The sequence below is a fragment of the Pomacea canaliculata genome, linkage group LG1 (assembly GCF_003073045.1).
Source record: "Pomacea canaliculata isolate SZHN2017 linkage group LG1, ASM307304v1, whole genome shotgun sequence".
In the NCBI taxonomy this organism is placed as follows: domain Eukaryota; kingdom Metazoa; phylum Mollusca; class Gastropoda; order Architaenioglossa; family Ampullariidae; genus Pomacea; species Pomacea canaliculata.
The window spans coordinates 31,553,361-31,576,669 of NC_037590.1; the positions used below are offsets into that span (position 1 = coordinate 31,553,361).

Below are 23,309 nucleotides of genomic sequence, written 5' to 3' on the forward strand. Positions count from 1 at the left end.
CTCTATAACCCCTCTCTCTCTCACCACTGTTCTGCCATTAGACACATCGATCAATTTAGCCATTAACCCTACTCCTCCCCCCATCTCCCTTCCAGAAATCACGACTGGTCTAGTCATGGACAAGCGTGCCGACTCGAATGTTAATTCGCTAGCATAGGAATCACAGAGCTAAAAGGCAGGAATATTCATGGACTACGGACCAAACTGGGTGGGGAGGCCTGTGGAGGTTGTTTTCTGTCGTGGTGAGCGAGCAAAGCCGCCCAGTTGTGGCAGTGGACGAAGGACGTGAGACGACAAGAGCAGACGGGTCAGGTGCGTGTCAGTCGCAGTCTGCCGTAGACTTGCTGGCCATTCTCCCCACTCCCTGCCCTCCTCACAGCCTCTGCCTATCCCACTACCTCTCCTCCTCCATCCAGCCATCTTCTACCTTCTAGCATTCGGCATCGAGCGACAAAATCTCGCAAAATCTCGCGCAGCCCCGCTCTTCTCGTCAGCTGCAAATGCAGCTTGCAACAGGACCTCAAGTATCAGACTGACCGCCTTGCAACTGATGTTTACCCTTTTTTTTTTTGAGATGATGCTGGCGCACTGAGACTGGGCACGGAGGATTTTTTAATTTTTTCGTTTTCTTTATTGACGAGGCAGCGTGACCTGGTGAAAATTCAGCGCACCAAAGAGAGAGAGAGCGTTGGCTGCTGGGATTTGGCCTTAAGACCTGCAACAGACGGCAGTCCTTCGTCCGTGCCTACAAGCCTGTGCCTGTCCACTGTGTGCGGTCAAGGGGATTGGACATTATTATAATTATTTTTTTTCCTCTCGGTTGGGAGGGAGGGAAAGAAAGCCTCCATCGCTACAAATCCTGACATCATGACCACCATCTTCACGTCAACGTCGTCGCAGTACGTTCTGGAACACCAGCATCGTCGGCCGTCCCACACCGACCACCCGGAAACCTTGCACCACCATCCGCACCCGCATCCGCACCAGGAGCAGCACTATGCACACGAAAAGCGTGGCTCACACGACCAGGAAGACCTTCATCATCAGGTCCACCATCACCACCACCACCATCACCATGGTCACCAACCCCACAGAGAGGTAACCTACGCCCCAACCCTCTTTCCATCTCCTCCTCCCACCGACCCAACCCGTCGGTCATTTCAACAGAGTTGTGTTAATCAAGTAGTGTGTAGCTTGCTTTGTCTTGCAGACTCTTCTGGTGGCCTTTTTCATCATTGGTAATTATAATCTGCGGTAGTAAATGCAAGTAATTTTTTTATCTTGTTTTTAAGTTTAGATTAGCCGTTCCTTTTAGGGCCAGAACTGTTTGCTTATTTTGTACATGAAATACACCAGTTACATATTATTCTCTGCTTTGATTGGGTTTTGTATAGATGTATGAAAACACAATGCAGAATCACCAACTGAAGAGATAAGTGATTTTGTTATTTGATTATACTCTCATGCACATGTGTGCATGTATGTGATAATATTTACTACACAGTCACAGAATTACAATTACAACAGAACAAAGTGGGAGCATAAACTGACTGCTAAAATTTCCCTTTTTGGGGTTCGTGTTTGTAGATTTTGTCCTTGAAGTTTGTTACTGTTAAGGTAATCACAGTTTTAGTGTCAGTAAAAGGAGTATGCAAGTTTCTTTATTTTTCTTTTTGTAAAGTGAAAATAACTCTTTGTTGTTCACCAGCTCATTTGTGTCCTACTCACCAATGAAAACAATGTTTTGTACTTCTTGTGAAGGATTTTTTGGACTTCTTGTGAAGAACTCCATCTGATGATGTTCTTTCTTCATTGGGGTTGGGGCTCTTTCTGAATGTTGGGGTCCAAATACCTTGATGGTGGGAGGAGCTTAAAGAGAGAATCTACAGCTTTTGTTTGAGCACAGAGACAATTTCTTCATTTTTGCTTCTCTAAACTGAGGAGCTGTTTTGATAGCACTAATACTATGTCAGCAGTCATTGACACTACATGTGTGTCATCTAACCATTTTCTTCATATTTTTTTATCTCATCTTTTTGTTGTACGCAGCATATTTGTTTTGCACCATGTTGTTCAATATGCAGTATGTGGGCATAGACTAACCTATAATGCACAATGCAGTATGTAAAATACTGCAACATGTGAACAGCAACTAGTTGATAATGACTGCATGACCAATGCATAAAAAATTGCACCAAACATTGGGGGACTCAGGGACTTGACCATTCCTGAGGGACATACATATTGCTCAACATACAATGTTGACACATCATACCATGGCATGTGAACAGTGTCAGATTATGTGGAAATATTTTGCACATTACAACACAACTTTGTATCCTACTTTTATGGCTACTGCAACTGCACTTTCAATTCACCCAGCTTCAGTAGGAAGCTGGATCTACTGAATGCTGTATACCGATCAATTACCCAGATTGTTATCTACTTCCAGACATGCTATTTTCATTATAAATATCCTAGTATTGAAGGTTATCCTAATGAATGAGTACTGTGCTCATTTTAATTGCCTCTAATTAGCATATGAGAAAATGTGAATTTTGGTGGTGATACTGAGCTGTGATAATGGTATTTATACATACAATCCTACCTAGCATACCGGTTTGTGTGTGGGAAGGGTGGGGGAAATGTTTGCATGCATGCAGGTGGGAGAGTAGCATGCGTTCATGAGTAGGCAGATTTTGACCACCACCAAAACATGTTTGACACAATTTTAAAGAATTGCACGCGCGCGCCACATTCACGCACATACACAGTCGACAGTTCCATTGCCAACTGTAAACAGCAATTTCATTGAGGACTGAAGAGAATTAACAGGAAATCGTGAGACCTATGTAATTCTGACTGACAGAAGTAACCTAACAGTGATGAATGCGACCTGTTCATCTTGATGAATGCCCAAGCCCTGATGTCTTCTCATCACGACACCCCGAATGTGAAGACCATTACGCCACTCGTTCATTACGCCGGAAGATAATTATTTCTTTTGAGCTACAAGGGCTCCATACAATTAATTGCATTCGAACGGAGCGAGAGGACTTTGTAGATGTCAAAATGGCGTTGGTATGGTTCGTCCACAGGCTGCCCAGCCGAACACGCATCGTTGCTGACATGATGCATGACCCGATGTGTAACCATGGCAGCGGAGGAAGAAGAGACGCGAGGGGGATCCGATTTTTATTTGCGTTTCTATTGATTTTGTCCAGACAGTTTCGGCACTTTTCTGTAGGTAGTATTTGTTGTTTCTGTTGAGGTTGGCACTTTTCCAAGCGTGTTCTTGCGCTTGTTTTATTTTATTTATTTATTTTTTTTTTTACACTCAATTACTGTTGTCTTTATTGCGAAGGTCTAGCTTTAGCTTTAGATATTTGCTTCTTTTTTTATTTTTATTTTTTTTATTATTTTTCAATTGCACAACATATATGACATTTATCACATTGATTATTACATTCGTTCAATATAGGTGCGCTTGTTTTATTGACTATGCACCTCAAGTATTGCTTATGTACACCCGTTACAACAAAGTCTCATTTTGATACATGATGCACACCTTGCAACCGCAGCACAGTATTTACCTCAAACAGAAATTGCGCAACGTTACGTCTGAAGAGGTGTAGGTGGATGGAAACTGATATCAGAAAGGTGTCTGTGCGAAGTGGGAGGAAACATGTCTGAAAGGACTTTGTGTGTTGGGATTTACAGGGTCTTCTTTCGCCAGGCTTTCACGGCATCACCACGCTGCATAATTATGGACCATTGTGCCTCAGATGAGGAATTGTCATTCCAGTGTTAATGTGCCATGGGTGCTGTCAGGAGTGTTCATTTGTTGTTTTGTCCTGATGGCGATCGTTGGCACAGAGCCGAGTGATTGCTGTAGGTGCTACTGGATAGCTATTGATGGCAGAAGTGTTCAGTGCCAGACAAAGAAACGCGTGCATTAGCTCTTTTCTCGGGCATCAGCACTGATTCAAAAATGTCTTACCTTATTAATGACAATAACAGAAGTAAACTACTTGCAACACATGCTCCATTTTAGTGGATAAACATGCTAATGTATTTGCATCTAGATGTTGCGAACGCTGTTTGAGAGAAGAAACCTTAATTTTTTTAAGTAGAAAAAGGCTTTTATTTTTTGGGAAAGTGCACGCCAAAAGGCTTTTTAATTAAAAAAAAATCTGGACAAATAAAGGACAAGCGTTTGATTAAGTTTTTCAAAATTTTTGACAACGGTTATACAAAGATTGCCAAACGTTCGTCCATATTTGACTGGCCTCTTCACCATTAAGGTCTCAGGTTGGCCATGACAAAAAACGAACCAGAAATATGATTCCCGTCAACATCAGTTCTAGAACCGGGAACCCGTTCCAGAAAAGGGAAGAACAAGCATGTGTTTGGCAGTGCCGACTGTCTGGATCAATTGAAATCGATACTGTGCTGCAGTCTCCTCTATTCTTTTGCTTAAGCTTTCCATGAGAACTGAATAAAAATTTCGAAATTTTCATTTATTTTGGAAACAATGTAGGAAACATGATAATGCTAATAATTGTTTTGAAACACGCCCATTCGTTTGCAGAGGAAGCTTCAAGCGCGTAATTGGTTTTAAATCGTTACCACAACAAATGTGACAGAATTGTTTACAATAATATCTGCGCCTGTTTGTTTTTGTTTCTAGAAACAAAAAACAAACTGGTGCTGTGTGTTGTGGGCGCGTCGTTTATTCTTCGATGACTGGGGACAATTTTGCAAAGGTAGAGGTGATGTAACGTTTTGAATTGCCATGGACAACTGCGACCTTTACGAAAGCACACGTTTGCCTGTGCCATGGCTGACGTTGGGCTAGTGGGTAGGAAGGCAGTGTCAGTCGTTCTTCAAACGACGGTCACAAAGACGTTAAAAACAGTCAAAGGTCGGCCTCTCTTGTAGGGCATTGAACTGCTTCGGGCATGCCTGTGCGTCTTCTCCACTAGCTTCCATTTCCCACTGCTTGCATCTGTGGCTATGGCTGGAGTGTGCAAGCTAAAGGGTCACCTTGCACCGCTCCTGCGACAGTGGCGCCTGAAGATCGATTTTTGCCAGAGGCTGGGTCAGACCGGAGCCGTTGGGAAGAGGGATCGATACTTAAATCCGAGGCCGCTTATGAATGCAGACTTCCCCTCATCTTCATGAGCCAATGGAAGCGCAGCTTCCAGAAGCTCCAGCGAGGCGGTCCTGTTGAGGATGCGAGTCATAATGCCGCCTTAGCCGCTGTAAGGACGTAGGGAAACTGCGCCGCAGAGCGCCTGGAAGCCGAGGATGGTACAGGCGTCTTCTGGCACCAAGGTCTCGTCTGACGTCAGACAGACCAGCTTCGGTCAGTAAGAAAGGGGCATCCTGGGACTGCGAGACCAGAACTGCAGCAGCAACCGGCACGTTGGCAGACGACCACCAGTGCTCGGCCGACCCAGCAAAGACCAACATGGCTGACAACAAGACGCGCAAGGTATTTGTCGTCGGGAACTGATATCCTTTTTCATTCTTGCTGGAATTTTGCAGCTTGTAAATAGGTTTTTTTTTGGTCGCCAGGGCAGCAGTTCATTTTTTTTTTCACGTCTGGTTCTTTCATACGCTAGAACCAGGCAGAACATTATTTCACTCAGGTGCATGCTTGTTGCGGGGAACTGGTGTCAAACGCGCTGTGAGTCATGCATCAGTCATCGATGACCTTGCCGGCATTCCAGAGAGTCCCGCCTCTTGGGTGTGCTTTGGGGACTTTTAGTTGAAAGAGAGCTGTTGCTAGACTCCAACAAGTACAGTTAGCAAGGCGTTTAATACCAGTAGCTGTGCTTCAGACTTGTCTTCTGATGTATGGCAGTGCAGAGCAAAATGAAAAACAAAAATATTTAGTAGATTATCCATCTTTCTTATTACGCATTAATGAGTTGTGGCGCAAACCTTTCACGAAGTCAAATTTCCAGAGCTGATGGGTAGGGGCGGTAAAATATATATAAATATATGTATATAATATTGCAGACATTTTCGCAGCACGTGCCATTAGCTATGCACGGGTAAAATGAAGCTGCGCCCCTGACCAATGGCTGTAGCAGTCAGAGGCGGGTATCGATTGAATGGCATCGGTTAGGAGGCGCTGTCTGAAAGACCAGCATGACGTCACATACATACTATGTACCCGGCATGAACGAATGAAACTGAGCAAGGGTTGGCGGGTGGAGGGTGGAAGTGAAAAGAGAGGAGACAAATACCTGAAGACGGTGTCGTGGGGGTAGGGAGAACGCTTGAAGACTAGAACGATCCTGACTTTATTATTATTATTTTATAACTAAAAGGCAGAAGCACCTTGAGCTGTCCCTCTTATTCCTCTAGAAATTCGTCCTTGACCCTCGGACTTGTCGATTTGTTGTAGATTATGATCAGTAGCTGGCGCCTGAAGACCAGCGTGAGGATTAAGCGACAACGAGCCTTGCATTAGGAAAGTCAAGCATAGCTACAGCGGTGACAAGATGAAAACTTCTAGTATACATATATGTAGTTATTTAACCAACGAAGGAATCAGATAAATGTGTGCTTCAGAGAATTTGCGCGATGCTCGGAGCAAGACTTGCAATTGTTCAAAAGATGAATAGTTTACAGGTTAAGAACCGCTTGGATCTTTTGCACTAAAAGTGGTATAAGTCTAGGGACCGACAATAATGCAGCATTGACTCTGATCCTTCTCTCGTTAGGGCAAAGGTCAGTGCTCTTGCTCAGAAGTTTGTGTGTGTCTGGGAGTGGGTGGGGTGGGGCAATTGGTGTTTTACTCCTTAGACAGTAACCAAGCTATATCACGGCAAAGCACCCAGCCCTGTAAATAGATGCCACATGCAGAGAAAGAACGGCGTGCCCGAGACGAGATCTGAACCCAGGACACCATTCCTCATTATATTGGTGACAGGCGCTAACCGTTGAGCCGGACGGGTGGCTCGCTTTCTGAGCCAGCTTGTTCAAACGTATGCTTACCTCGCACACATGTGGAGGATGTGTGGGGTGAGCGTTAACACCCTATCCGCGAAAGTTACTATAAGTATGCCTTTGTTTTGTGGACCAAGATACTCGTTATCGCTTCTGTCTAGAGACACGCCGTTGACTGGTGTTCTTTCACCTGCTACGGAAAGGGCACACCAGGGTCGAAATCTGAGATAAGCCTACTCAGTGCCAGACAATAGGTGAGAGGACACATTGTGCATTAGAGTCGTGAACTTTTGGTCATGTGTCAGGCGGCTGCTGGTGTCCAACATTCTCTCGTCCGCAGAACCAAGCATTTACAATTATTTTCATCTAAATCCCATCCATATATAACCAGTCCGTCATGAATGATCAGTGAAGACAAATGCAGTCACCAAATCAAAAACGTGTGGTGTTAAATTTGTAAACGTTACGATCATTATCAATGAGCCTCTTTCGTATATAAGTTTTCTTTCTAAAAGGTGTGTTTTAAATAAAATGGGCATCGCCGTTCACAGTATGAGGGATGAAGAAGTTGGGCTCAGCTGTTGTTCCCAGTATGATAGATATGTACTGCCAGACTACGACCACTATAAGATCTCAGGGTATAGCTGTAACTTGAAGACTTCGATGGAAATGGGAATTGTGACATTCCACGTGGAGTGAGTCGTCATAGGATGAAAATAAAAATGTTGCGACTAGAACAGTTTTCATTGTCCCTCTGATAAAGAACGTAGAGTGAACTCCGCATGTACCACGTAGCTGAAGGTCAAGTGAGAGGCGCCCTCTCTCCTTGGTTCTCGCACCCCAAAACACGTCTGTAAAAACACACATCAGCCAGCAGCAGCACGACCTTGCATGATCCCTCACCCATCTGCTCCGTTACTGCACCCTGAGACCTACCTGAGAGCAAAGACGCAAGACTTGTGTATCTGTGAAGTCGAGATAACAGGCTCCAGATGAAAAAAAAAAAAAATTGCAGTAACACACAAGAGATTTAAAAACATTTGTTTGAACATTCCGACATTTTGTTTCTCGTCCCATTCTTCCCCCGCTAACCGCGCGTTGAGGTAGGGAATGTTAAGCAGCACCTCTGCGTCTCGGTGTGTTTGTCGCTTCGCATTGTCGCGCCGGGAACAGTCAAAGAAGAACTTACAATGGAGAGGATCAAACACTGGGATGTCTTCGCGATCGCCCAGCAAAATGGGTGCAGGCAGAGATGGAAGGCGTTGTGGCCACCCGTTATGACCCATTGACGTAATTGGTATTTTGTTGTTGTTTTGGTTATTTTGGCGGTGAGGGGGGGGGGGGGGCTAGTCAGGGAGCAAAAGGGGTGGCGAGAAAAGAGGGTTCGTGGTAACGATCCCGGGGTAACAGCTGTGATGGAAGGAGCGGCGAGAACGTCCGGGGTAAGGCGAGTGGTAGTCTGCGGTTGCCCAGGTGCTGTAGGGGTAGTGGTGGGTGCAGCTGACGTGCCTAAAGTTCTTTGAAGATCTCCTTCCTCACTAGGATGGGTAGTTATTGGTAGCAGTATCTTTTTATCAGGCTAGGGCGTTGTAAAAAAGCTTTCCCTTTTCCTCAAGAGAAATTTTTGCTGCTAGACGTGCACTGCCACTCCCTGGATAGACCTAGTTCTCTTTTTTTGTCATTTTTCCTCCAGTGGAGATCCATTTTTTAAAAAAGGCCCGACGCCCAGGACTTGGCACCGGCAGTTTCGGTACCCTTTCCGCTTGATGTAGAGCCCATGAACCATGCTGTGCTGGCACTTAGGTGCCCTCAGGAAGAGGAGGTAGCTAAAGGTATGGGGAAAGAGTATCCGAGTACCCGTAGTCTGAGAGTGCATGCTGCTGGCGGCACGGAGCACCGCCCGTCTTTCCCCAGACAACGCGAGCATGTTCAAAAGATTGATGAGTTGGGTAGGTACCACCTTATTCTCTTGCCTTCAGCTTTGAGTAGGTCAGGATATGTACGTCCGTGATCAGACGGAGGGCAACAGGAAGCTGTTACAAAGTCATTATTACTATTCTGGTCGTAAAACTGTCGTTTGTTCTTTAAATGCTCTTTTTGTTTGTGTTTTGTGGTGATACGATGGGGGATGATGTGGGTAGATGTGTATGTAGGCGTGTGGGTATCAGTATGACAAGTTGCTTGGGTGAAACCGTAAAATTTGCGGCCTCCTTAGCTGATGGCATTTACACGAGTGGCAAGCGATCAGTGCCAGGACCAATCTCACGAGAGCGCGTGCCAGCGTTGAGGGGAAGAGTTTGCAAGCGATCTCATTGTTGGCAATGCTGACGTATGGACACGCCTTTGGAGTGTCTGGTCTGGGGCATCTAGTCTTCGGACCACGACGCAGGAATACACGGATTCCATTTTTTTGAAACAATTTTTTTTTTACTTCGAGAACAGATTGAGATAAGCCTCTTCCTTTCCTTCCTCTACCGACAGCGCCGATTGCCTTACGTCGCCGAGACCCTGTGATCGATCACTTCACGATTTTTTTAAAAAAGCTATGATCGGAGGGTTGTTTTGGCTGTAAACCGTCTCTCATCAAAGCTAGCTGTACCTTCTCTGTCTTCGTCGTGGGCGTCGCTGTCAGTTTGCCCAGCGAGGTCCGACACGAATCGGTCACCGCGGACTCTGCTGATATATGATTTATGTATAATGATAATGCCTGTAGATCTCTAGTGGAAGTTTTTGTTCCCTGTCCTTTTCATGCTTGCGAAATGTCATTTATGGATGTCGGCTTTGAAAGCGTTACAGACCACTCTCTTCACACAACTCACCTTAGACAGCTTGCTTGGGGGTTCACGAGGCACGCGTTCTGTTGACCTTGTTTAGATGAGGTCACGAAGCTCTCATTCTGCTGACCTTGGGTCGCGGTCAACTCTTGCCGACCAAGTTGGGGAGGGGCTGCGAGTTCAAGTCTGCTGATAATGTTTGGGTAGGGAAGTGACATTCGTTTCCGAGTCAGGCGTTGCAGAAGCGTCTGGACATCCTTTCTATTTTTTACTTCACGGACAGCTCAGAATAAAATAATCAGCAGTGTAATGTGATGTATGATTTTATGTCCAGGATTGCGATGCCTACATTACTTAGCTGTTTTCAGTCTTCCCATTCAGTGACTGGGACCTGGATGCAGTTCAGTCTTTAACCTGACGCTACCTAATGATGACGTGGTATCAACCATTAACCTTCTTGCTGTAGCGTAGTTAGGCCTCCTCGACCTACACGTACATTTCGTGCTGTGCGAACCGAGTGCAGGCCGTAGTTATTTATGATCAGTTTTGTTTAATAACCGAGAAGCATATTCTGACACGTATCGAAGCTGCATTTCATTTTTCTTTCACCACTACCACCTTCCTCAACGGATCAAATCTTTGATCTGCTTGAAAATGCTTTGAGTTTGGATGGAATAAGATGGATGCATGAAAGTGTTTTCCAATATTTCCTTAAAAACAGCCATCAGCTTGCAGAGTTATAAAAATATACGCCAGCAGGAAAGCCTATAGATACACTTACGCTGTTAAGATTATGATCGGAGGAATAGGGGCCAGGTGTTAATACAGCTTAGCCGAGGATGTTCGTGACCTCAGCTTTTTGCTCGGTCATTGCATTAATATGTTAGTATCTCCACAACAGTGGGGGATTATTCACCCGAATTTTGCCCAGTCATTCGAAGAATGTGTTGCACTCTTGCAGATCCTTTAAAAAGAGACCCCCGCCGATGTGGAGGGTGGTTGAGTGGAGAGTGATCACATCATGAGCTTCAACCTCAGACCCAGAGAGATGGATGTTGGTGTCACTTCACTGTTGTATGGCGCTGGCTTTTTTGTTGCTTGTTTATGGGGGCGGGGAAGAGGAAGAGAATGGCGGTCTTCCAAATTTACAGTGTACACTGCTAACCTTTGTCATCGTCAATTGTCACTTGGTAGATTATATGCCGGTGAGTTTTTGTTTCCAGCTGCTTTGCAACATACCTTCCGGCTCGCTAGGATGTTTAGAAAAAGTCTCGCCTGTGGTAACTGTGTGGCTATGTGTCGCTACTTATTTATACGGGCACAGATCTAGGTGATGCAACAGTGACGTATGGGAGATATTAGGCAACAAGGATTGTTGATCAAACTTTAAAATACTGGAAGAAAATTGCACACACGCGCACACAGAAAGCACGATGGTCGGCACCAGTAGCGGGGAGAGAGTGCTGCAGCCTAGCAAACAGCTCATCATTCTGGGAATAGCATACAAGCATGTTCGGGTTATTTTTGTCGGCATTATTTAGGCAAAAGCCCTAAATAAACATGTCTAAGCTTAATAGGTCTGCGTATAAAAGGGCAAGCTCGATATCATTAATAGAAGGTTCCACGCGCTATGCGTCACACGACTGAGAGGGTCAGGGTACGGTCAGCATTGATTAGTCGTCCGAGAACTGACGTGTCCAATTGTTTGCTAAACGTGAAACGCAGCAGAACGCTGATCCTCCGTCTTTAAGCTCGATTTCAGCAGCAACTTAGCACATGCCTCCCCTCAGCCCACCAGGTGTGTATATACACCGTTAAGATGCACGCGGGGTGGAGCGGGGGAGAGGGGCAAGCACGGCGCACGTATAGGATGTTGTTTCTATGGCAACCGTAGACTGTTGTGCAGTGGGTAGCGCCAGGAATATCGCACACGCATTAAAAAAGCGCCCACTTTTCAAGGGTAGAGCAGTAGAGATGTGGTTACCTTCCCTACAAAAATTAAAAAAACTTTTTCGCAGCTGTATTCCTGACAAGGAAGGTTCTTGCAGCCGAAGTTGTTAATGTTTTGTGTTGTTTTTGTTTTTGTTGGTTTTGGACTTCGACATAGCATTCCGTTTGCAAATGGCGAGCAGCGCATGCGTGCGCGTGCGTGCTTGCAACTTGTTTCAAATGTCAGCAGCTGGGAGTGGCAGGAGCGGTTATGGTTTGCTACATTTATCGACACAGTGTGTTGTAGGTTCCCACTCATTTTCAGCGTGTAGTGAACGATAGCAATGGCAGATCGGGGCCTGAATGATTCGTGGCTGTTATGCAGTGAGCAATCCTGCAGTATTTCTCAGGTACAAGTGTGCACGCATTGCATGCATGTTAGCCACTCTGTACCAGGCAGGCAAGGAATTGGGGAAAAGTTATAGACCAGTGCATGTGATTGTTTCTCCCTCCTGGAGTCAAAGCTGAAACAGTGCACCACAAAAGGCTAATTCATTTAAAAAAAGCAAAAAAACTTCATATCAGGGGTATTGTTTTAAATTGCGCAGCTGTAGTGTTTTAGGAAATATGGACTGCAGTGTCAGAAATGACAATTATCATATTGTTAAAATGACTTTTAAATAATTATGGTTTGATGTCACAGCATAATAATATACCAAAAGGGCCACATTGAGCTATTTGTTAAAGAGTCTACAAAATAACATGAATTTGGGTTTTTCTGAATTGAGCAGTGCCAGTAATACTGATATCAAAAAGCCGGGGGGGTGGGGCGCCTAAAAATCAATTAAAAGAATAAGGGTTTTGAGGGGTTTTCAGTCTGCATTGGAGGAAAAAATGGCTTCTGTAACCTTTGTCTGGTATCGGCCTTTATTCATGCACCTTGTTTGCAACAAGGCTTGGCTTGGCTAAGCGAAACAGATGCCATTCATATGTTTTCACTGCTGACTGACAGCAGCTGAATATAAGAAGAAATAAGTTTTTTTTTTTCAGAGAGTGGTTAGCTGGAATCAGCATGTTAAGCTATAGAACAGTAAGAAATCGTAAGATGAAGTATGGTTCAAATTATATGTGTGTGGTTGTGTGTGTTTGAGATATCACCTGGTGTTGTTGGCGTAAAGCTGTTGTTGTAGTCACCAAGACATCAATTCTTTCACAAAAATCTGCCATGAAATCTAAAAAAATTCTTTCATGAAAAAAAAGATACAGGTAGTCCTTATGACCTTATTAGGGTTTTAAAGAAATGAGGGGCTAGAGACCTCTCTTATTGTAGGGTCAACATCCCTAACCCTGTGGAGTCAGCCCACTGCTAAATCAACTGGAGGAAGTATGCCACATCATGTGGATGTTGAACTGGTTCATGTGCAACTTTTTGGGTTCAAAGGCTGCTGCTATAACTACTAGGCTATCCACTCCCCCTAAACAGAAATGGGTGGCCTCATTAAATCTTTTGTTTTTTTAGAGAATATTTGATTCTGTTGCAGAAGACTCATGCTAGAAATGGTTTCATATGTTGCAGAGTGATGGGAATGCAGGGTTTCTAAGGGCAGCCCGTGATGGCAATCTGCAAGAAGTCCTTGAATACCTGAAGGGCAGTACAGACATCAACACCAGCAACCCGGTATGAATGTTCTTTTTCCATCTCCCCATCTTGATGGGAAAGAGACGTAGGATAAAAAAGAAAAGTTGGGGTGGATAAGACAGGATGGAAGATAATGGTCAGTGTTGGCAGAGATATCTAGGGTGGGGAAGTGGAACAGGAGGGTGCATGTGTCCTGCAGCAGCTGTATTTTTCTTTTTTTTTCCTGGTTTCAGAATGGGTTGAATGCCCTGCACCTGGCCTCAAAGGAAGGCCATGTCAACATTGTAACAGAGTTACTTCGAAGGGGAGCTAATGTGGAAGCAGCCACTAAGGTCAGTGTTTATTGTATAAGTTTTATTCGAGGCCAGCCTCCTGTCTTGACAGATATAAGTAAAATTTTTATTACTGGCTTTCACTAAAAAATTTGCAGCAAAGTTTTAATTTCCACTGCTTAAAACTGCGGTGAATATGGAGTTTAAAACACACTGATCGCATAATTTTTTAGTTCTGTTGTGTTAACATGGAGTTACCAAAGGTTGCAGGACTCAAGTGTGTTAAACTTGGCTTTTGCTTATGTTGGCATTGATTTCCTGCTTGATTCGTATTTCCTTAAACTGTAAAAGAATTGCTCTGATTCGAAGAAATATTTTTTCCTGGAGCAGAAGGGGAACACAGCATTGCACATTGCATCACTGGCAGGCCATGAAGAGATCGTCAAAATTCTGGTTGAAAATGGGGCTCATGTCAACCTGCAAGCCCAGGTTAGATTTTATTTTTGTTCAACTGCATGTATACTCATGGTCTTCATATGACCTTAACAGTTTTAAAGAAAAGATTCCTCCTTCCCTTTACAGGGTAAATAAAGTCATTGATAATTGGCCTCCAAGTAAATGCAGATCTGCTTTTATTTGCATTCACTTTAGTGATATTTGTATGTTATTTCAGAAGGTGTTGAGCTGACAAATTTATCAGTGTGTCAACAGTTTTCATACTCATCAGGACACTTTTGATATCTATAGTAGGTTTTCTATCTTGATATTAATGCAGACTCTTTTCTTTGGGCATAAAATGTTGATTGGCCACAAATTAAAAACCAAACTGTTGTATTTGTAGGCTGGCTTCACTCCACTGTACATGGCAGCACAGGAGGGTCATGCTGAAGTGGTGCGGTTCCTTCTTGCCAGTGGAGCCAACCAGAGCCTTGCTACAGAGGTAAAATGGTGGCAATCAAGTCACTTAGGCAAAAAAAACTGAAAATTTAAATAAAAAATTATTGGGGAGGTGACCTATATGTAATTTTTTTTCTGGGTTGCCAGTCCAGATTACCACAATGATGTAAAGGGAATCGGTTATTTTGATGGATTCATGGTTCATGAGGTTGTCTGAAGAGAGTGTTGTTAATGGTAGTGCATAAAGACTGGCATTACTTGACATTAGTGGGTGGTTTGAAACATTGCAGAATTCTTCAGAATATTTGTGATGGACATGTTTGGCCACATTGCTTTGCTTGTAGGATGGATTTACTCCTCTGGCAGTCGCCCTGCAACAAGGACATGACCGAGTGGTGAGCGTGCTGCTTGAGCATGACACAAAAGGGAAGGTGCGTCTTCCAGCTCTTCATATTGCTGCTAAGAAAGATGATGTCAAGTCAGCAGCCCTGCTACTGCAGAATGAACAAAATAATGTGGACATGCAAACAAAAGTGAGTGGAGGCATGAATTTCTGCATTCCTTCCTATGTTAAGTTCCTTGCAGTACAGAAGCAAGATCATCAAAGTTAAATAGTATGAGCTTTCAGAACCCTCCATTTTGACTTAAATATTAGAAGTGTCTTGAATAAATATTGGTGTAAATTCCATTTGACATCTGATGCATGAAGTTGTTGAGATAAAATCGCACTGATTGCATTCTGTTGCGATATTTTACATAATATTAACATCAGAAACATGGAGTTTAAAAAAAGTAAAGGAAATGGGGAAAATTGCATTGTCCAAATATTATTTACGTATTATTAGTTTTTACAAATATTTTAAAAGCACAATTCAGGAATACGATCATGCCACAAACAGGATGAAATCTATGCTGTAAAAGCACCAGTCACTTAAACAAACTTGCTTTGTCATGCTGCTTTCTTGGTCACTAATTCTGCGAATACCTTGCCACTTCAGATATAGCGTTGTTTGAATTGTGAATAACAAGTTTTACTCACTGCTGATTTATTTCTAGAAAGAAATGGGTGCTCTTACTAACGTACTTTTATCAAGATTGGAAGACAACTTGCCATTTTATAAGCAGTGTATTTTCATGTAAAGAGCTGACTTACTAAGCTGAGTGTTTCAAAAGACAATAAAGCTGAGCACTGCAATAGGCAGTAAGTACACTCAGCTTATATGCATCCTTCTCATGTTAACATATTAGACTGCATAGTACTTGGCTAACCCTCCATTAATATCACTCTTCATACTGCACTCAGAGTGGAGGCATGGTAAACGACACAACCAAGGTTGGTATCAAAGTTTCCTGGGAGGGTAGATATTATTTGTCGGATTTTATGTGGTGTGCTTCTTGGTGTGATGACATATCCTACACTGTTAGTGTGATTAGCCTCATGTATAAACCATTTTGTGTGCAATATTTTCATGTTACTAGACTTCATGTGAATGAAGTTTTGATAACAGATAGTTGTGTGCAAAACAAATAAAGATGTTTTTATTTTTTATTAATTTTTAAAATGTTCTTTAATTGAGAAATTACATTTCTGTGTTTTCCTGTTTCTCTGTGCACTAAACATTATGCAGTGTCAGAATTGTCAATCTTTTTAATTTTGGTGCATATTATATGTAGTGTTTGTATGTTACGTCAGTCATAACTTTCATGATAACTCATCTAGAATTTTCCTTGATGAAATATCATAATGATAGTTAAGAAAACAGCAAATTTCAAGGTACGATTGGAGCTTTCTACATTATGAACAAGTCGTATTTATCATTGTGATCACTGCTTTATCCCTATGTTGCCTTTGAGTGCTTCTAAAGTGTTCCTTAATATGTCATCTTTATCTTGATATTCAAGCTTTTGCAGCTTTTGTGAGCATCAATATATGCATAAAATTGTTATGTGGTTGTGTGTGAGAAAGAGGAAAATGTGAATACGTGTGTTTAAACACGTGTGTCTGTCACAGATGATTATCACTAAAATACTCTTGAAAAACATGTATTCTTTCAACAAAACAAAATAATTGCCATTATGGCTGTTTACGTTGTGATATTTTAGTTTCCTGGATGAAGGACGTTAGACAGGATAGCCTGAAACAAACCCTTCTAACAGTAATAATAATGCAGATTACTTTTAGAGTGTCATTCCCTAATGGCTCACAGCACTTTACAAAAAATAACACTATGATGATAAAAACAGCATAAGATGATTCTGTTTTAAACAACAAATGTGATTAGTCAAAAGCAAGTGCATCTTCAGCCTTCTGCTTAAATGCTCACAGTGAATATGCCTCAAATGAAGGAGTAATTCAACTTCTATGCATAAACATAGCAAAAACCGTAATCCAACCCAAATCAAAATTATAAACACCCTTCTTGATATGCTATTGATGATTTCAAGCAGTTCAGTGAATTGAAGAAAGTTCATATGCATAAACCAAATGTCCTTATATTTGTCACAAATAAACCTTTCACAAGATGCAAAGGACCAGGTATGCCCCTTAAAGTTAATGCTAATTCTCACCACATACACCACACATAATCACTATTTACTCCTCTCTTGATAATAATGCAAAAATAAAAGCTTTACCTTGAGTAAATGCAATTGCAATAGACATGATTCAGAAGCTACAATGATGCAGGTCTCACAAACACAGTGAACAATCCTGAATAATCACTATTACAGATATTTTCCCATTCCCATGCTTTGTGAATAGGCTGATCACTCAGAGCTCAAGAATGTTTGTACCTGTGTGTGGCAGTACAGTCCTTTTCTTCTTATTTTTTCTTAAGTATCATGTCAAATTTGGTCTTACACCAACAGGTTTATAATATTGTCAGCGTGGGCATTTTCCTCTTATTCTAGGTTTATATCATTTATTTCTTGCTCATGTAGAAAGAGTGCTGTCTAAGTGGAAGATATCAGCAGATTTTCCTGAACTTGTTCCTATATTCAAAAAAATAGTTTATAACATTTTAAAGGCAGTGATTTTTTTTCTGATCATTTTCATGTTCTTGGGATGATAGTTGCCCAAAATCCTAATCATCATAATTATATAGAACTAGAAGCATGTTGTTTAAAATCTTTTTATTTATATCATTTATCATTAAGTTTATTATTTGTTCTGTGTGTGCATATGTGTGTGTGTGAGAGAGAGGGGGCAGAATGTGAATCAAAAAAGAAAACTGCATGATGTTAATATGGAGTTACGCTTAGATGTAGAAAAATCTTTACTTGCATGTGTATGTAAGATAACTATGTGTGTTAGATAATTAGATAAGTGAGTTAATTTCCTGTGTGGTTTTTTTTCCTTTATATTCAAAATATCTTAAACATTTTTTGCAGAGTTCTGTAAAGCATATACTTGATCTATAGTATTTTCTCACAAGGGCTGATTTTTTGACATTCTCTTTTGTTGGACCTTTTTGGAGATCCTAACAACCACATTACAATTCTTATGTAGCTTAGAGTTTTGTGCATAATTTAGTCTTTCCTATCTGCATCTTATTTCAAGGGAAGGTGAAAAATGTAAAGCATGCATGATAATTAGAGCAATAAAAAGGATAATTATCACAAAATAACAAATAGGGTTGGGGGTATAAACACAGCTCATGAAACTGATATGTAAAGTTCCTCATGACTGCCACCACCAAGACTGGAACAGGAGAACGAACGAATGAACGAACATGGCACATGAAGATGAATGAACAAATGAACATATGGCACATAGGAAGGAACAAATATGGCACATGAGAAGAGGCAGAAAATAATGAAGAAGCTAGAGAGAAGGAACATTTTGATTTAAAAAAGCTGTCTTTTGCACAGTATAATCACATCATACCTCATGCATTACACCGACATTATCATTAAGAGTTTTAATGAAATGGAGAATTTCATCAAAAATCTACATTTTCAGAGTGGGTTCACGCCGCTCCACATAGCAGCTCATTATGGAAACACCAATGTCTGCAACCTTCTCATCCAGCGTGGCGCAGATGTCAACTTTAAAGCTAAGGTCAGTTTCACGTGGTTTTCTAGACAAGATCTCTATATATATATATGCAGTGAGAGAGAGGAGAGAACTTAAACTGCATGAGACTGAAATGAAATTGAATCACCATTTTCTATTTTTTATTTTTCTATTTATTTTTTAATTTCTCCTCCTTACACTCATTTGGTTGCTGTCAAAAGACCTGCCCATCATTATTAACTGCAATCCCATTTAATCCAACTGTGGATTGTCTTTGAAGATGGTACTAATATGTGTGGTGTCATGTTCCTGCTAAGCTGTATTGTAATACATGTTGCAGAACAATATTACTCCACTCCATGTTGCTTCACGTTGGGGAAAAACCAACATGGTGCAGCTTTTGTTAGACAACAAAGCCACCATTGATGAGAAAAACACGGGTAAGCATGCACACTTACTGTTAAAGAAAAATAAATATATTAATTCAGAAAGATATTTACAGTGAATGATAAAATATCTGTTGAAGCAGTAGGTTAACTTTTCATAACAAATACTTCTGGAAGCACCAATGAAGGCAACATTTTTCTTTTTGCTATCTTTGTATGGTGAAGGTGTTACATAGTATGAAGCAGTTGTCATGTGCATGGATTAGTCATTTGCTTCCCCTGCATATAGGATGGACTGACACCTCTGCACTGTGCTGCAAGAAGTGGCCACGAGGCTGTAGTGGACTTGCTGTTGGAGAGAGAAGCACCACACTCAGCCAAAACAAAGGTGAGTGGGTCAGGTGATTTATTATGTCAGATGTCAAGAGCTTGCTGACCACATGGAGGAACTGTCTGTACAAAACCTGTTTCAGGGAAGGATTTTTTACAAATGGTCCTTGACTCACAATGGTTCAACTTTAAATTTTTTAACTTTATGATGGTGTGAAAGCAACATGCACTCTATAGAAATCGTACTTCTCTTTGAGTTTTTTAGGACCATTCATAAATTATATGATGTATTCTACACTTATGATATGATAGGTTTTGTGTCAGATGACTTTGCCTAACTGTGGGCTAAAGTTATGGTTCTGAGCATTCAGGCAGGCTAGGCTAAACTGTTTGGTAGATTCAGTTTATCCCCCATCATAAGTTGAAGAGCATCTATGTTTAACAGTAATCATTTTAACAAATGCAAATAGCTTTCAATATAATACCATTAGTCACAAAAACAATAATGATAATATGGAACAGGTGAATGATCTAATAATAACTATTGTTAATTGCAGCTGTCATTTGAAAAGACTTGGGAGCTTATTTGACAGTGTATTGTACGAGAGTTGTTTTATTTTTCAGAATGGACTGACTCCACTGCACATGGCAGCTCAGGGAGACCATGCAGACTGCGCACGCCTGCTACTGTACCACAAAGCAAATGTCGATGAAGTCACAGTTGTAAGGACTTGTTCTCCATTTTGAAATACTAGATACAAGTATTCATTTTATCTTTTGTGTTAGACTGCTTCTATTATTTTGATACTGTACATTCAGGTTATTTTTTGTGGAAGACAAATGTTTTAAAGCATGAATGGGAATGGAAAAACAGGTTTCTAGTGCATTTGTAGAATTTGTTCTTACTGAACATCCTACTGTTGTTTTTTTTTGCTTTTTTTAAAAGAGGTTTATCATGGAAATGATTATTTTAACTCTTTACCACTCAGGATTTCCTTCGCATTCACTAAGTGGACATTGTTTTTTAACAGCACGTCCAATTGAACCATAAAGAGCTAAGGGTGATTTAGCTAGTAATGTTTGCGTCAAAATTTGTCATGTGCAGGACTACCTGACTCCACTACATGTTGCGGCACACTGTGGCAATGTCAAGACAGCAAAACTGCTGCTAGACCGCAAGTGTGAGCCCAATGCCCGTGCTCTGGTAGGTTTTTCACATCGCCATATGGCGACAAATTTCAATATAAAAAAAATAAAGGAAATTTGTCAGTCTGGAACAGTTGTGTAACTTGATTTAATGGTTGAAACAACAAAAATGGGGGAACAAAATTGGGTGCTAATGGGTTAATTAAGACTTTCATAAGCTTGTAGTAGAGAAAAAGGGATCATAGAACTTAGGCCAGGTTAATTCTTCTTAGACAGAAAAGTCTAAAGCAGATATATTTTTAATGCTTTCAATGATTCTTTACATGAAAGTGAAATGTTTTGGTTCTTTGCTTTGAATATACTTCTGGGTGCACTAGTGTGTGCTGAACTTCTTGTGTCTGGCAACTGAATAGAGGGATGAACTTATAGATATGCAGTCAAATATCTTCCAGTTAAAATGCATGACAGCAAGCAGAAGGTTGTGTTTATTGTAAAAGTCTTGCATTGCATAGGTTGTACTAGTTTGTGTATTTTTGAACAAGATAACATTTATGTTTTGTCTTTTGCAGAATGGGTTCACCCCTTTGCATATTGCTTGCAAGAAAAATCGCATCAAAGTTGTGGAACTGCTGCTCAGATATGGAGCTTCCATCGATGCCACCACTGAGGTAGATGCACCTTCAGCTGTCTGATCTATACAGACACTGAAGCAACAACAACAGTAATAAAAATAATGCTTTTATAGCATGGAAGCCAGGCTTGTGGTCAGGCTGGCTGTGATACAAACTTCCTGCTGACTGGTCATTTGATGTCAGTAGTGTTTAGTAGTAATAATGGACTGACTTTCCCCATGTGAACTTTGTACATTCATGTTGATGAATGGTTGCTAAAAATTATGTTTATTCATAGTTTTGTAATTATCTTGAGGATGATACTTGATATGATAACTAAGTAGGCGTATAACTGCATCTTGTTTACTACCTGCAGTATCTTCTCTTAACACAACTTGGTCTTATACGTAAACAATTTATTTCTCTTGCTTTCGGAGTCAGCAACCAATTGTTTTATTATGAACTGACTAATCCTTTTTCCAGTTCCTTACATCTTTGTCACCTCTGCCCCTTAAAGTCATGCATTCTGGCCAAGGTCAGAGGTCACTTTCCTGGTGAATAGACTTGCATCTAGACTACAATAGGGTCAGATACCGAACTCCAGGTCATGGACTTACAGAGTCATTGGAGGAAGTCAGTGGATACCACATACATGCATCTGGTACCACACTATCCTTTCTCAGGATATTTTTATACATTTCTTCTGAAGTTTGTGGTGGTATTTTTATTTGCAGTCTGGCTTAACCCCTTTGCATGTGGCTTCATTTATGGGTCATATGAACATCGTCATCTACCTGATCCAGCACAATGCCAACCCTGACACACCAACTGTGCGGGGAGAAACTTCTCTTCATCTGGCGGCTCGGGCAAACCAGACAGACATCATTCGCATTCTTCTCAGAAATGGAGCTACAGTTGATGCTCGTGCAAGAGTAAGCTGGCAGACTGTATATGCATAGATGTGTGTGTGTGTATTTTTTGCTTACAGAGCATACACTTTTGGGCTTTAGGCATGGTAGTAGTGGTTGTGGTGATTTTCTTGTTTGCTTAAGCTGTAATTTACCTTTGAAGGACTTTAATAAAAAAAAAAAGTGTGGAGAAGAGAAAGTTTAGAAACACTTAGAAGATGTTGCAGCTGTTTTGACTGAGCTTCTTGGAGTATTCTGTGCCTCTTTGAGTTCTTTGCTAGCAGTCAGATTTTAAATGCACAGGTGCACATAATATGTGAATTATCCTGGTAGTTTATGAGTTTAAATTAAGTACATTTCATTTTTGTGTTATGCATAAGCATGAAAGTGAGTTGTCATGTTGGATACACATGCACACATACACTAATATTGGCAGACATCTTTGGGAAATGTTATTACTTTAAAAAAAAACCTATTAAAAAACACAGCAGCTTGTAGTCTTTACTATTTATCTTTAAGTTGCTAGATGATCGACATCCCTAAATGGGTGCAGTGGTGTGCAGCTTGTGAAATATCATTATTTATTAGAGAGCAAGCGAACTGTAAATTCTAGACAAGACTTTTTGCTGCATGTTAACAGGAGCAGCAGACACCCTTGCACATCGCTTCCCGTCTGGGTAATGTGGACAATGTGGTGCTTCTTCTGCAACATGGGGCTGCTGCAGATGCCACCACCAAGGACAAGTACACACCTCTTCACATTGCGGCTAAGGAGGGCCATGATGAAGTGGCACAGGTGTTGCTGGAACACGGAGCCTCCCATGATGTTACCACAAAGGTGTGGCCAAGTCCATTCTCTGTTAATAGTATTATACAATGTTCATAAATTGTCAGTTTTATTTTTGGAGCTAATAACAATTTTTACAGTTTCTGAGGGAAAAAAGTTTGTAAACATCATTGTAAGGTTAAAAAAATATCTTGTCGTTTTTCACTATTTCTCGTCATTTTCTTTCTTTTGTTTTTGTATTTTTTTTTTTTTTTTGCTTTGTTTTGTTGTTTTTCTTTTGTTTTTTGAAAAGGGGGAGGGTACAGGGATGAATAAAAATCTTTTAGATGATAAAATAACACTGATAACACTGCGCCTTCCCATCTCTCTATTTTTTTATAGAAGGGATTCACACCTCTGCACATTGCAGCCAAATATGGCAATATCAAAGTGGCACGTCTGCTGCTACAGAAAGATGCAGATCCAGATGTGCAGGGTAAGAATGGACTGACCCCACTTCATGTGGCCACCCATTACAACCATGTCAACATTGCCCAACTGTTGCTGGAGAATCGTGCTAACCCTCATGCTTCTGCCAAGGTTAGTGGGAAAATGTAGTTTCAGCTGTAAAAGAGGTAGCATAAAACAGGACATGTTCTTTATATTCTGTATA

At 41.3% G+C, this 23,309-nt stretch overlaps 1 protein-coding gene across 47 annotated transcripts in view; it reads left to right on the top strand.

Moving 5' to 3' along the window:
* Window positions 1-670: 670 nt before the first annotated feature.
* The window catches only part of LOC112572817 (ankyrin-1-like), a 110,356-nt gene continuing 87,717 nt past the window's right edge, over window positions 671-23,309 (top strand). For 46 of the 47 annotated variants that reach the window (XM_025253542.1, XM_025254136.1, XM_025255914.1 and 43 more), the window contains exons 1-9: window positions 18,436-18,534; window positions 18,830-18,929; window positions 19,165-19,263; window positions 19,830-19,928; window positions 20,311-20,409; window positions 20,921-21,019; window positions 21,697-21,894; window positions 22,511-22,708; window positions 23,039-23,236. In XM_025253542.1, the coding sequence (XP_025109327.1) occupies window positions 18,915-18,929; window positions 19,165-19,263; window positions 19,830-19,928; window positions 20,311-20,409; window positions 20,921-21,019; window positions 21,697-21,894; window positions 22,511-22,708; window positions 23,039-23,236 (1,005 nt within the window). In that variant the 5' untranslated portion in view covers window positions 18,436-18,534; window positions 18,830-18,914. Of the gene's footprint in view, window positions 1,099-13,242; window positions 13,345-13,538; window positions 13,638-13,967; window positions 14,067-14,418; window positions 14,518-14,818; window positions 15,008-18,435; window positions 18,535-18,829; window positions 18,930-19,162; window positions 19,264-19,829; window positions 19,929-20,310; window positions 20,410-20,920; window positions 21,020-21,696; window positions 21,895-22,510; window positions 22,709-23,038; window positions 23,237-23,309 lie in introns of those variants that run through there. The other variant, XM_025256486.1, reaches the window with a different exon arrangement.